We start from the raw sequence: 15,392 nt of genomic DNA on the forward strand, positions 1-15,392 counted from the left end.
GGATGGAAAGGGGAAGGCCAAACCAAAACAAGTACTGGAGAGAGGTCAAATAAAAATCAGGAACTGAACTCCCCCAAACTCTTCCCTCAAATGTTGTAGTAGGATTTTATGTTTGTATTTTATATAATTTGGAATGAAGGATAACTAATAGTTATGCAGCGTGCATTAAGTGTATTGGTGTATGATCTAAGCACATCCTGCCAGCCACCCTTTTTGAGTAACAGAAAGGAATGGCTAATGGGCCAGTGGGTAGAGATACATCAGCCAGAATCTGTGTCTGGACTGATTTCAAGGCAGTAACAGACCTTTGAGGGTCACCAATTTGTTGTATGTTTAGCATTTTAAAATAAGTAAAAGAATGCCATGGTTGTTTTCTTTTGCATGGCAATTTGATGTTCCTGTGTAAAATGTTCTGTGTATATTAATTCTGTTTTATGCGTGAATAAGGAATGTACATCTTAAGAGATAAGTGTGAAGGTCATCGCTGAACCATATGTATGAGGGAAGAACTGAAGAAAGACGCAAGGGCACCAGGAGGCTGCAACACGCTCCTATTGAAATGTCAGAGGAGGGCAGACTGATGATTCTAAAGATGAGACAGGCACCTATCAGTGGGGATAAGATAGCTGTGATCAAAACCAGCCTGGGAGAGCTCCCTGAGGGACTTAATTAAAGAATAAGATAAAGGATGAGAAGGACAATTTAAGATAACAAGCACTCGTCAAACAATTGAATACAGCATGACGGTGCAAAACTCATTGGTCCCAATGAAGGAAAATCACTATATAAACAAGGTGCCTTGCCATGAAACTTTGGGTTCATCCTGCCAAGACTTCCCCGGAGCATCGTGTCATGACCAACAGAACCCAGCTCCTCCTACCCATGATCAACCTAGCTGGCCACTAGGTTGCTCTAGACTCTGGACTGGTAACTGTAACACTGACTGGCGGGACAGTGTGTGTGTGTGTGTGGTGTGTGACTGAACACATATGCGAATTGTTCTATTTTCAATAAATGCGGCGTATTGCCTTTTCCCCTGTAAAAGATGCTGTATGCTTCTTATAAGCATAACAGGGTAATGCCCACAAGGCAGCTAGCTAGCACATCTTGGAGGGACTTTCAAATTAAGTGGTTCATCAAGACACACTTGGTTGACAGCGGATCGTGGGAGAAGCTCATCTACACTGAGTGGACCGTCATGGAAATGTGCTGTCTGGAATCTAGGTAATGGCTTCCTGCAATGACTGAGGGAAACTGGGCATGAACATGTGACTTGCCATGTGACTCCAAACTCCATCCTGTTGTTCTAATTTTCCACAATAAGAACCATGGGATGCCCTCCGCATGGCAAAAGCTATAAAAGGTCCTGGAAACACCTCCATTTTGTCTTCAATCCTGCTTCTTACCTCTGGAAGAACTTTGCTACAGATTGAAGCTCTGAGCAAAGGACTGAATGACCCATCGCAGCTGTGCATGTACTCCAGAGACTTGACTTAAGCCAACAATTTATTCCACCACTGCTATAACCCTGAACCAAGAACTTTGCCATTACTGGATGTAATTGATTCCCTTAGCCAATTCTAACTCTCACCTTTCTTTCTTTTTATGAATAAACCTTTAGATATTACATACTAAAGGATTGGCACCAGCATGATTTTTGGGTGAGTTTTAAGTTGTATATTGACCTGGGAGTGGCTGGCCCTTTGGGATCAGAAGAAACTATCATTTAATGACACTGGTTGTAAAGAACCACTCATCTCTGAATCCAGTGTGTTTGGTGGTGTTATAAGAACCAGAATGCCTGAGAAAACTGCCTTTACGTTTTCTTGTTAGCCAGTGTGGTCAAACAGAAGTTACTTTTGTGACTGGTTTGATCTATCTTATAAAAGGAGTACTTGTGGCACCTTAGAGACTAAGAAATTTATTTGAGCATAAGCTTTCATAGGCTACAGCCCACTTTATCGGATGCATGCTTATGCTCAAATAAATGTTAGTTTCTTAGGTGCCACAAGTACTCCTGTTCTTTTTGTGGATACAGACTTACACAGCTGCTACTCTGAAACTTATAAAAGAATAACCACCAGTTTTGGGTTGTGTTTGCCCTATTTCTCAGCAGTTCGTCCTGAATTTGGCATCCTCAGTTGTGACTCGCTAAGGCTCGGTGACCGGGTGCCAAGGGAGGGGGCTGGGTCATGGATTTACAGGGAGTTAGGTGACCCAACGTTCATACAGTCTCCCTTGGGACCGCCCTCTTTAGGATACGTCTAAGGTGCATCAGGGAGTCGGCCACCTTCCAGGCTGAGTCTCACGCTAGTGCATTAAAAATGGCTGTGGAGACATTGCTTTGATGTTAGCGCTCTGCTTGGAGTTCAGACCATCCAGCCCACCCACCCCCCTCAACCTCTGGCTTTAGAACCCAAGCTACAACCCAACCAACAGCACCTACATCGTTATTTGTAGTGAGTCAGCATGGACTCTGGCTGGGAGGCAGCTTCCAGACGCAGTGCAGACATACCCTTAATGAGTGACACGCTCGCTTTAGCTTTTTCCAAGGGTGAACCCCAGTTTCCCTTAGAACCATAGAGTTAAAAGGGACCGCAAAGGTCATCTAGTCTAACCCCCTGCCAAGGTGCAGGATTTGCTGTGACTAAACCAGCCTCCTTTTGAAAGCCTCCAGTGAATAACTTTCCACCACCGCCCTAGGCGTCTGTTCCATAGTCCTACTGTTCTTCCAGTTAGGAAGTTGTTCCTGAGATTTAATCTAAATCTGCTGTGCTGTAGTTTGAACCCCCTGCTTCTTCTCCTGCCCTCTGTGACAAGAAAGAAGAACTGTTCTCCATCCTCTGTATGGCAGCCTGTAGCGGGGAAGACCAGCAGGGACCACAACCTGCCTGTTGGGCTACAGAGCCAGGAAAGCCACCTCTACCCCTCTGGAAGATGAGGACAGGAAGCAGAAGTACAAGAGGGGGCCCTGCAGCTCAGTTGGGCTGGAGCTGCCAAAGGAGACAGACGCTTATCACCCGCTGCCAGAGTGGAACACTGAGGACCCACTAAGGCTGCCACCAGAGGACTGGCCAAAGCTCCCAGGATCACCAGCCAGTCGAGGTGCCAATGAGCTGATGGGGCTGCCACAGACCACCAATCCCTGGGGAAATGGAGGCCAGAGGTACCAAACCTTGGGGATTGTATGAAGTAGCCCAGGGAAATTAGACCATCGTCTGGCTGAGTGTTGGCCTGACACTAAGTAAGGGTGTTGTGGTGGATCCCTCCTGATCCAGTGGCAGATTACACTGCCACTGTTAGGACCAGGGGCTGGGACCCAGTGGAGTCAGGTGGGCCAGGGTCCCCCTACCTCCTGCCACCCCGCCTTTGGCCAGGAGGCCTGTGTTGGTCGACTGGCCGCCAAGCAAGGATGCTAGACTGTTTGGTGCTTGACCTGGGCAACGCCCCTAATTGTTTGCTACCCCACCCTGTCTGAGGGCCTGGGCTTGGAGACTTTGCAGCTCTGTCCTGAGACAGACCAGGAGGAACGGCCACACACGCGCTCACAGCCTTTTGAGTATTTGAAGATCGCTGATTAACTCATTTCCAAACTAAACACATCCAATTCCATCAGCCTTTGCTCACTGGTTTGTGCTCCATCCCTTTGATCATCTTTGTCATTTGCCTCTGGATTCTTGCCAGTTTCTCTACATCCTGTCTAGTCACTGGTGACCAAAACTGGATGCAGGACTCCCCCTGAGGCCTAACCAGTGCTGAGTAGAGCAGTACTATCACCACCTGTGATCTGCATGCTATGTTTCTCTTAAGGCATTTGCTTCTTTTTGCATTACCATCACGCTGTTGACTTCATGTTGAGGCTGTGATCCACCACAACTTCCAGATCCTTCTCAGCGGTGCTGCTGCCATGCCAGTTATCTCCCAGTCAGGATTTGTGCACTGGGTTTTTCTTCCCAAAGTGTAGCACCTTACACTTGTCTTTTTTGAATGTCATTGACGTCTATAGCCCAGGTCACCAATTTATCACAATCTCTTTCAAGTTTTGCTCTATCCTCCAAAGTGTTGACAACCGCCCACCCAGCTTAGTGTCATCTGCAAATTTGATCAGTATGCTCTCTATTCCTACATCCAGGTCGTTAATGAAGATGTTAAATAGCAACAGACACAAAACAGATCCCTGTGAAACCCCATTTGAGAAATCCCTGCAATGTGACATCATTCCAATAATAGTTATTCTTTGTTTGCGGTTGTGTAACCAATTATATATCCACTTAATGGGAGTTCTGTTGAGCCCGCATTTCTCCAGCTTACTCATGGGACTGTGTCAAAAGCCTTTTTGAAGTCCAGGTCCATTTTAGCCACCAAACCAGTTGCCCTATCAAAGAAGGATATCAGGCTGGTCTGTCATGCTATGTTCCTAGTAAATCCATGCTGGCTGCTATCAGTTACCCCTTCATCCTCTGGGTATTCGCAAATTGAATGTTTTATACATTGCTCTAGTAGCTTCCCCGGTACTGAGGTCAGGGTGACTAGGCTCCAGCTTCTCCTTTTTCCCCTTTGTAAAGATGGGCACTATGTTAACCCTTCTCCAGTCTTCTGGGACCCCTTCTGTCATCAGAGTTTGCAAATATTGCCAGAAGCTCTGAGATTTCATCAGCTAATTCTGGGCTGAACAGCAAGAAAGGAGATGGGGGGGCTGGCTTGGGGGATTAAGAGCTCTGTTATCAACATTTGAGCTGTTGAGCTTGAGTTGATGGCTAGCCATCCATGAGGAGTCATCAGAGAGAGGCGGAGATTTCAGTTTGGACAGAGGAAGACAGGTCTGGAGTAGAGCGGTAGATCTGTGATTCATCAGCATACGGACAGTAGCTGAATTTGTGTTTGGGGGTGAGATTTCCCAGAGATAAAGTGTGGAGGAAGTGACCAAGAGCCCTGTAGAACCCCCACAGAAAAATGGAGTAGGAGTGAGGATGATCTTCCTCAGGACACGCTGAAGAAGCGGTTACAGAGGTAGAAGGAGAACCAGGAAGCAGACAAGATGTCAAGAAGACGACCATGGTCAGTGGTATTAAAGGCGGCTGACGGGTCAAGAAGAATAAGGATGGAGGATTGGTTCTGAGCTTTGCTTAGGGAGAGGTCATTAGAGACTATGGCAAAAGCATTCTCAGTGGAAGGCCCCAAATATCTGCCTCCCTGACACCTTCCCTTCCCACTGCCACCAGATCCTTCCTGCTCCTTGGAGCAAACACTCCCCATCCTCTTCCCACTATCCTCAGTCTTTTCCACTTCCAAGTATCCTACATCTCCTACCCAATCCCCCCCACTCCAACAGCACCACTGCTGGGACCTCCATCACCTTTCTCCATTCCCAGGCTCCCACTCCTCCAGACTACCACACTCCCTGTTCCCAGGAGATTCTGTCTCTGATTCCTCACCTCTGCTTCCTTCCATGGTAACCATCCCTCCCTGATTCCCTGTAGTCTTCCACATACCTATCCCTTTCCTCCCACTACACTCAGCCTTCCCTACATTGTGGCACCCCACAAGCACTAGCTCCCATCATCTTCTCCACTCCCACTGCTCCCTGCTCTCCTTTCCCCTACCCCCCAAGAACTCCTGAATAGGAACCTCACACTGCTCTCATAGTCATTGGTTGGTTGGGTCAAGAGGACATGCTGTGGCCACTGCCTCTGAGCTACACCCATTCATCTGAGTCGGAGCCGTACCACTGTTTACTTTCAGACTAGGTGTATTGTGCATTTTGTTTGCATTCTGAAGGAGTTCCTCTTAGACGTTTCCCCTGATTAAAATATTGCTCTCAGCCCTGAAATTTTGGAAAGTGTTTTAAAATCCACTCTGGCCTCTTCTGAGCTGCAAAGTTTTGTCAGCATAGCTCTGTTTGTTAGGGATGCAAAAGAACACATCCTTAATTGATATAATTATGCTGGAAAACTCTCTCATGCAGACCATACACATCACCCCTAAAATACAACCTTAACTCTGCCCCTGGCCCTGCAGCTGGTACTAGCCACTAGGAATGGCTCAGTAAGTCTGGTGCAAAGGTTAACAAACTAACAAAGGAAGTGGAGGTTTCTCCATTTCTTGAAGTCTTCAAGTTGCAGTGGATGCCTTTCTGGGGGCGGATTGAGTCCAACACAAGGTATTCAGCTCAGTACAGCAGTAACTGGATGAAATTCTATGACCTGGTCATATAGGAGGTCAGATTAGATGACTTAATAGTCCTTTCTGGCCATAAAATCTATGATTCCAATATAGCTATGAAGGACTAAGAACGTGCCATTGTTTGTGTTGTGTTCACAGATGGGAATCCCAGCATTTCTCCACATCCTCCAGCCGTGTGCACTGGGTCAGCCGTAGCTGTAACTGGATGATGAAGGGAGGAGTTGGAGCAGCTTGGCAGAGGTGTGACTGTGATATGAAGGAAGGTGCATAAGAACCTTGAGAGACCTAGTCTGCCCATTTCAATGCACTCAGTGGGCTGTTGCTGAGACAGGGCAGAGCAGAGGAGGCATTGTGGGGGTGGCGTGAACCTTAACTCTTCATTTCCCGTTCTAAAAACAGAGGGGATGGGAATCCTTACCCAGCGAGGTCACATTATCATAGTTCTCCTGCATGACGTCTCTGCAGAGGGCTCTTTGACGGGGGTCCAGCAGAGCCCACTCTTCCCTGGTGAAATACACAGCCACCTCCTCGAAGGTCACCGGCCCCTGAAAGAGCAAGAGCCCTCCACTCAACCTGCTGCCCCACTCACAGCCCCATTATTCATGGGGGAGAGGAGCCAATCAAATGGAAGCTCTGAGAGCGAGACAGTCAGCAGGGTCCTACCCCCACCCTGCTCAGAGCAGCCAGGAGGCAAAACAGGAGGGGAGATAGAGATCCCCTCACCCCCCCAGCAGACAGAGGGGGAAGGGTCTTCTCATCCATCACACACCTACAAGCCAGAGGCTGATGCGGGGGATGGGGCCCCCAGCAGGCTCCAGGGTCAGCTCCCCAGTAGGAATCCCAACAGATTTCCCATTGCCGGCAGCTGGAAGGAAGGGGAGGGGTTATCTACTCTAAGCCCCACTGGTGGGTCACCTCCCACCACTCCTTCCAATCTCCTAGCAGCCTCTGGCCAGTAGGTTCATGTTCTTGCACTGGGAATCTGATACGTTTTCCCCAGCGCTGTCCAGGGTTCCCCCACCAGCCCCATTCCACAAATAGGGTAATTTCCTCCCCCAAACCCCATGGGTCTGTTCCGAGAATCCAGGACTTGGGTTAAACAATTCCCAGCAAGTTTGTCACATGCCTTGTCCCCCTCCCTTTCTCCACCTTGAGTATTTTCTGCCCCCATCTCACCTCCACACTGAGCTTCCCCAAAGATCCCAGCCCTCAGTATTTCCTGCCCCTCCCCCTCCAGCAGGAACCCACTAGCCACCCCGCAATAATCCCTACCTGGACTGGCTCCACTACAGCCAGGTCCCTTCCCTGTCCCGTAGGAGGCTGGGACAATCTGGAGCCAAAGGTGGGCGTTACTCTGCCGCCTGTCAGGGTGAGAAGGGTGACAGAGAAGATTTCAGAAGGACCTTTAGTTCTTGTCACATCATGATCTTCCCTGGCCCTTTCCCTGCACAAGATGTTTCTGACTCACATGCTGGGAAAACATTCCATCACTTTATCACAGCCCAGACCCGGCCCTTCCCACCAGTGCTAAACCCACTGTGCTAGTTTTAAAACCTTGAGGGCAACTCCCCCAACGGTGGGGAGCAGGCGGCGGCAGGGACAGGACAAAGTCTGCCCAGTGTAGGTGCAGTAAATTAAATGAAGTTTGCTGGTGATAGCTGGAAGGCTTGGTCAATAGAGACAAATAGTGGACCATGAAGTGGGGCTCACTTCCATTTTATGTATTATGTTCCTCACCCTCATGCTTCAGAGTTTCACCCATAACTGCTAGGGGTCAGGAAGGGATTTTTCCCCCCTATATATTTTTAGAGGGTTCTTTTATCTCTTTCCTCTGAAGCTTCAGGAACAGCCAGAGAAGAAGACAGGATATTGGGCAGGGTGAATCTCTCTCTCTCTCTCTCTCTCTCTCTTTGTACTCCCATGCTCAGAGTCTAACTGATCATTATAGGTGGGATGGGGAAGAAATTTCCCCCTTGGGTCAGGTCGTAGGTGATCTGGGGGTTTTTCCATCTTCCTCTACAGCGTGGGGTGTGGGGCACTCACTAGGATCACCCAGAAATATCTCACTTAATCATTTCCCTGCACTGCAGGGGTCTGGGGCACTGGGGCACCTCGGTCCCTCCTATTCTCTGCCTGGGGCATATAACAGTCTAGTTTCCTGTGGGCTGCAAGACTTTGGTCTCACTCCAGCTGTTGAGTTTAGTGGGCGGGTACTGGGGGGTGTTAGCAGCCAGTGCTAGACAGGAGGTCAGACCAGATGATCCAGTGGTCCCTTCTGGCCTTAGACTTTATGACTCTGTCATAAACAGATAGTTAAGGGTTAACAGAACAGGAGTACTTCATGTCTCTTTTGCCTGTAAAGGGTTAACAAGTTCAGTGAGCCTGGCTGTCACCTGACCAGAGGACCAATCAGGGGACAGGATACTTTCAAATCTTGAGGGACGGAAGTTTTTGTGTGTGCTGTTAGTGTTTGGTTGTTGTTCTCTCTGGGTTCTGAGAATGACCAGACGAGCAACCAGGTTTCTCTCCAATCTCCCTGATACAGTCTCTTATATGTGCTCAGAATAGTAAGTACTAGGTAGATAAGGCGAGTTAGGCTTGTGTTTGTTTTCTTTATTTGCAAATGTGTATTTGGCTGGAAGGAGTTCAAATTTGTATTTTGCTGAACGGATTTTAATTTGTACTTGTATACTTAGGCTGGGAGGATATTCCCAGTGTCTATAGCTGAAAGACCCTGTAACATATTCCATCTTAAATTTACAAAAATAATTTTTACTGTTTTTCTTTCTTTAATTAAAAGCTTTTCTTGCTGAAGAACCTGATTGTTTTTTTATTCTGGTGGGAGACCCCAGGGGATGGGGTCTGGATTCACCAGGGAATTGGTGGGGAGAAAGGAGGGAAGGGGGAGAGAAAGGTTAATTTCTCTCTGTGTTAGGATTACTTTCTCTCTCAGGGAGAGTCTGGGAGGGGGAGAGAGAAGGAGGGGGGAAGGTGAATTTTCCTCTCTGTTTTAAGATTCAAGGAGTTTGAATCACAGTGATCTTCCAGGATAACCCAGGGAGGAGAAGCCTGGGAAAGGCAACGGTGAGGGAAAGGGTTTACTTTCCTTGTGTTAAGATCCAGAGGGACTGGGTTTTGGGGGGTCCCCGGGCAAGGCTTTGGGGGGACCAGAGTGTACCAGGCACTGGAATTCCTGGTTGGTGGCAGTGCTACAAGTTCTAAGCTGGTAATTGAGCTTAGAGGAATTCATGCTGGTACCCCATCTTTTGGATGCTAAGGTTCAGAGTGGGGATTTATACCATGACAGACTCTATGACTGGATGTGCGCAGATTTGGGAGCTTGTGAACTTCCAACTCCCCACTTATTTCTCCTTCATTTTCTGTCTTCTCTTTCCCCCACTCCCCACCCTCTGCCTGGGAGACTTAGTGACCAACGATCCCTGGGTTCCTTTGCTCTCCTGCGATCGCTGACTGCACTCAATGCCGGTTTGCATCAAAACTTTCTGCTTCGTCCCCATTTCTACTAACCACCGCAGGGCTTTCAGTCTCGCTGGCTGGGATACAGGCAACGAAAGGGTTACTGTGCACAGCTGCAAACTGCCTCATTTCACAGCTGAGATAAGTAAGCAAGCACCACTTATTGGAAGCCAAATCTTTTCTGACCCCTGAACATTTACTATAAAAGTAAGAATACAACATGTATCCGTGCTGAGTCTATATATAACTTGTATATTTCAAGAGGCTGACAGAGAACACTGGTCACAATGAACAGGGGAGTGCAGGAGTGGGGGAGTGAGATTTTCTTTGCTTTAGATCATAATGAAATACTCAACATCTCACAGCTTCCTGACTGCCTTTCCTGAGCCCCCGGGGGTCACAAACCACCAGCTGAGAAACACAAGCCTAGAGCATTCTTTTGTATCAGCATTGACTATGCATGGGAAGAGAGTGCTACATGGTACCCGGACAAAGTGTGAATGAGCCCAGTGCAATGGCATACATGGACCAACCCTGGGAACTGTTAATTCCAGTAACACCCACGTTTTGAACTCTCTGCCTTACTTCACTGTAAAAAGACGACAAAAGTTCATAAGATCTTACAATACCCTATAGCAACAAGTTGATGAAAAGTAGGTTAAATTCTTTTCAGCCATGAATGCCATGCACAGGTGCAAGACGACCAACTACAGAAAATTAAATTAGTCCAAACAAAAGGGGGCTAATGATGTAGTTCAGGGCCAGTACTAAGCCCTCTGCTTGGTAAACAAGAAAATGTGGCAACAAAGTTACCTAGGCCAAATTTGGCCTTAGGGACATGGATTTAATTAGTAAACAAAATAATAAAAAATTAACTATGCCACCTACTTTTATTCCTTTTGGGACTTTTAAAAAGCGATGGGGTGAGGGGAGAAAATCATCTCCCCCTCACCCCTGACATGGCAACACTGCAACTAAACTGATAACAGTTCCTTTCTGAGAGGCTTTGTTTTCATTATATTTTAATTTGTGTTCCCTTCTCTTTCTCCTCATGATGCACGTTCATTAGTTTGCACTTCATTTTGACCATAGTTCTATCCTGTTTCTCAGAAAGGCTCTAAGGGCTTGTCAGTTAAAATATGTTCCAAAGGGACCCATTGCTCCCGTGATTAGTGACTTTCTTAAAGTCTCTCAGTGCTTGTAAGTTAAACTAGTTTTCTAAAAAGAGCCTCTTTTTAAGAGCAGGATTAGTAATGAAACTTACCCTCTTTCCCACAAGCCACTGCCTCTGTGCCTTTACTGTCTGGTACAACACCTTCAAATAATTCTGCTGAGGATGTTTCCCAGAAATTAATTATCATCGGGATGGCTAGAAATGTATTGGGAGAAAAAAAATTAAGATTCTATCTTAAATGAATAAAATCATTCCAAGAAATATAAATTAATGTAAGGCATAATGTAAGCATAAAAAAAAGGTTAGAGCAAAAAGTTAATTAAAAGAACCAAACAAACGTTGCATTCTTAAAGTAGTGCAGGTTATGCCAATATTTATATATATATATTGAATTGCTGTTTTAACCAAATTAGATGCTAATAGCTGTTTTATTTATTTAAAGTGTAAAAATCAGCTACAACCTGTCTCACAAGACGTAAATAGTGCACTAAAATAATTATAGGTTAAAAATGTGAATACATTACCAATTTAGAGTCACAACAAAAAAAGTCTGTATTTTTTTTAAAAAACTCTAACTATACTAACAAACTTTCAAATAAATATGTTTAAAAAACCTCAGCTTTTGTATTTTTTTTCAAAAAGTGTCAAGCAACCACTCAAACACAGGAAAAGTTGTCAAAGACCTTAGTGGTCTTTAAAAAAAAGCTTTAAAATCAGATTATGTAAACTTAATTAAAAACACTATTAATATTACTGCAATTAAAACTGCAAAATAAAATTCTTAAATTTAATGTAGTGTTAAAAATGCAATAATTAAAGAAAGCAAAGGCAAAAAAATGAGTACTAAAAAAAACTGCAAAACACTTTAAATGCTTATGTGATATTGTTAAGCTAAAATATTTAAGAGACAAGTCAGTTGAAAATATAGTGGTGCAAGAAGAAAGTAACATCCCTTCCCATTGTTACACAGCTTCCAGGTGCTAGAGGCTGTGATTCCCTGTCGTTAATATGGTTATTGGTCTGAAATCTCCCCATGGCCATTCAGAGACAGATACGTACCTGTGTCGCTCCCCAGCCCCCGTCGCAGCGTCTCTAGGGGAAGGAGAAGATGGGAGAGGTGAGAATTCAGGCCCTCGCATTCATGGAGAAATCCCCATTGCTTATTAATGGAACTGCTGTTAACTACGAGATGGTGACAGAGATCAGAGGCCGATAACGCAGCCGCTGCAGACAGAGCCAGCCCCACAGGGCTGCTCCATGGGGAAGGGCGACTCGCTGAGCTGGGCTGTGAGATGGAGCCGAGGATTAGTGACATCACTAGAGTCCCCAACTCCTCCCAAGGGCCAACGTCGCTCTAACCAGAGGAGACGCCACCCCCAGACTCCAATTCACCTTTGAATCTCAGCACCACCTCCTGCAGCATGGCACTTTTCAGAGAAAAATCGCTGAGTCTCTTCTCCAGCTCCGCAAACGACGGCTCTAGCTTCCGAAATGTCCTGTCCTCCCTGCTGGGGAAAGGAGGGGTGAGAAATAGGCCTGAGCCCCAGATCCTGAGCCCAGCAACCCCCAAACTCCAGGAAACCTGGATCTGAGCTTTGTAGCCTGAGATGGTCGTTGTCATGGTGAGTCACCTCAGCCCTGTGCTCCCCAGAGAGACGGGAAGTGGGGAGACACTAGAGCAAGGAACGGAGACATTGTTCAGGAGCTTTCTTAGGGATGCTCTGGTTCTGTGGGGGGCAGAGCCACCCCCTACGCTAGTTTACTGCAGGAACAAGGACCACCAGCACTGGGATTACGTGGAAAGGGAGGAGACACAGACCAAAGAGTGGGCAGGTCCTACATGCTGACAGTGGCCACAGACTGAGCTCAGGTCTCCAGCAGAGAATGAGCATGGGCCCTTAAACACCAAAACCCTCAAGCCCTTCAGCTGAAGTAGTAACCCTGGGCTGTCCAGCTCATTTCACACAGAGGGCCATATTGCCCTGTCTGTTACGGCCAGTGGCCAGGGCATCAGGTTAGGACTCTGTGCCCTGCTCCATTCACAGCAGCACACCCACTGCTCTCCATGGGACACCCATATACAAGGAACAAGGGGAGAATCTGCCCTTCGTATCAGAAAAAAATTTTACTTCTTAGTATTTTGCCAAGTCTTTGTCTGTCACACTCAGTGTCACTCGGGAGGAAAACAGCCCCTTCCCGGACACCCTGTAGGGCCCTGCTGGTTCTTCCCTTCCTTTCCCACCCTCCTTTCTCCATTTCTCTCTTGCTTCCTTGTCATTGTGTCTCTCCTCTGTTCTTCCCTCCCTACAGCAACCCCCTATTCCCACCCTGCAAAGGTTTCACTCCCGCCCTCTCCCTGATCCACCTGCTCAGGTGATCACCAGGGAACATTCAATGTTGACATCAAAGTGTCATCCTTTCAGTTGATACCCTGATGACATTAACAGGAGATAGGAGAGTTCACGCTCTCAGAGCTACGGCTTCAGGCTGCTGGCAACCCCAGCAAGGCAACGCTGTCTCTGTTTACACTAGGGAGGTGCTGAGGGCCAGCAACTCACTTTAACAAATGTGAAAGCTGAGATTCTGCACCCTTGGAATACATGACGTGGCCGCATCAGTCCAGGAGACGGGCCTGATCTGTCCCATCGGCCCTGTGTCTAGCAGCCCTGCTGTGACCTCATTAGCGATCGGACAGTAAACGGCTCTTCTCCTACCTGAGTCAGCCGCTAGGGGAGACAGAATCACACGCTCCAAGGGCAGGGGGCAGCTTCCTATTCAGTGCAGTTATCAAACCTAACGGCCCATGAGGGGGAGCGAAATGGAGCCCAGGACTTACCTGCCCCCAGTGCTCCCAACACCCTAAAGAGGGAGAGAAAGAGGAGGCTGTCAGTGGGGGGTTCCTGGGTGGGGAAGCCTCCTGCTCTGCAGGCGTCACCATTGAGGCCTCGGGCAGTAGGGGAATTTCAGGTTTACATTCCCAGAGCAGCTGCCCCCCTCACCAGGGACTTTCCCCTACGCAGCCCCAGCAATCCCTGTGGGCAGGTCACCACTGCAGGAGTCTTCTCCCCAGGCACTTTACAGGCAGAAGATATTTCTCTGCATTGAGAATCAAATTTCACCCAGTGCTGAGAGATCCAGAAGACCCCTGGCCCCACTAAACCCATTAACCTGCAGTGCGAGGGGCCTTGGGCCTGGCTTGGGACCTCAGCATCGTGGTGGAGGGGATTTCACCCTCCAAGTGCCAATGCAGAGAGTAATTTCCAGGAGAGAAGGTCTTGGGGCTGCAGCATCCAGGACTCCCAGGACCCATCCATGGCGCCGCTGCCAGACTCACTGTGTGATGTTGGGCAGGGCTCTGCCCCTCCCTTTGCCTCACTTTCCCCATTTGTCTCATAGGGATAATGCCCCTGACCCCACTCTGTAAAGTGCTTTGGGGTCTAGAGCTCAGAAGCGCCCATAGAAATGCTGCGTATGATCACTGCAATGACAGCCAGACCTGCAGGGGTTGGCTCAGCGGCTGCTGCCCCTTCTCTCCTCCCCTCTCGCTGAGCAGGGAAATCTCCCACGACAAGCTGCAGACGCCCTCATCCCTTCTCTGAACAATGGTTCTCTCTAGCTCTTCCAGCCGGGCCAGCAGACGCTGTTCCTGCTCCTCCAGACACCCTCGCAGCTCCTGCCACTCCCCGACGATCTTCTGCCTCTCGGCTGCCGTCTGTTTCTGCAACAGGGAGAGGGCGGCTCAGTAACAGGGGAACATAGAACATAAGAATAGCCAGACTGAGTCAGACCAAAGGTCCATCTAGCCCATTACCCTGTCTTCTGACAGTGACAATGCCAGGTGCCCCAGAGGGAATGAACAGAGCAGGGAATCATGAAGTGATCCACTCCTTGCCGTCTATTCCCAGCTTCTGGCAAACAGAGGTTAGGGACACCATCCCTGCTCATCCTGGCTAATAGCCACTAATGGACCTATCTTCCATGCACTTCTCCAGTTATTTTTAGAACCCTGTTAGTGTCTTGGCTTCACAACATACTCTGGCAAGGAGTTCCACAGGTTGACAGTGCGTTGTGTGAAGAAATACTTCCTTTTGTTTGTTTTAAATCTGCTGCCTATTCATTTCACTGGGTGACCCCTAGTTCTTGTGTTATGAGGCAGAAACAACACTTCCTTATTTACTTTCGCCACACAAGTCATGATTTTATAGACCTCTACCATATTCCCCTCCCCACAATAGTAGTCTCTTTTCCAGGCTGAACAGTCTTAGGCTCTGTCTACACTGGCACATCTCTCCTGCTGACAAACAGCAGCTACACTGCGTGCCTGTTAGCAGCACGGCTGTAGCGGCACAGACGTGTCGCTAAAAGCTGCGGCATGTAGCCATAGCCTCAGTCTTATTAATCTCTCCTCATACGGAAGCTGTTCTGGACCCTTCATCATTTTGTTGGCCTTCTCTGAGCCTTTTCCAATTCCAATGTATTTTTTTGAAATGAGGTGACCAGATCTGCACACAGTATTCAAGATGTGGAGGTACCATGGATTTATATAGAGGCAATAGGA

The 15,392-nt window shown here is 47.7% G+C and overlaps 1 protein-coding gene across 1 annotated transcript in view; it reads right to left on the minus strand.

Annotated features, from left to right (window-relative positions):
* LOC127037657 (zinc finger protein 2-like) overlaps positions 1 to 15,392 on the minus strand; it is a 98,063-nt gene that overhangs the window by 32,045 nt on the left and 50,626 nt on the right. Inside the window, exons 5-10 of the mRNA XM_050929671.1 lie at positions 14,331 to 14,552; positions 13,671 to 13,693; positions 12,227 to 12,342; positions 11,894 to 11,926; positions 10,925 to 11,029; positions 7,456 to 7,544 (exon numbers count right to left, since the gene is read on the minus strand). Coding sequence (XP_050785628.1) covers positions 7,456 to 7,544; positions 10,925 to 11,029; positions 11,894 to 11,926; positions 12,227 to 12,342; positions 13,671 to 13,693; positions 14,331 to 14,552 — 588 coding nt within the window. The remainder of the gene's footprint in view (positions 1 to 7,455; positions 7,545 to 10,924; positions 11,030 to 11,893; positions 11,927 to 12,226; positions 12,343 to 13,670; positions 13,694 to 14,330; positions 14,553 to 15,392) is intronic.

Source organism: Gopherus flavomarginatus, chromosome 19 (assembly GCF_025201925.1).
Source record: "Gopherus flavomarginatus isolate rGopFla2 chromosome 19, rGopFla2.mat.asm, whole genome shotgun sequence".
Lineage (NCBI taxonomy): Eukaryota > Metazoa > Chordata > Testudines > Testudinidae > Gopherus > Gopherus flavomarginatus.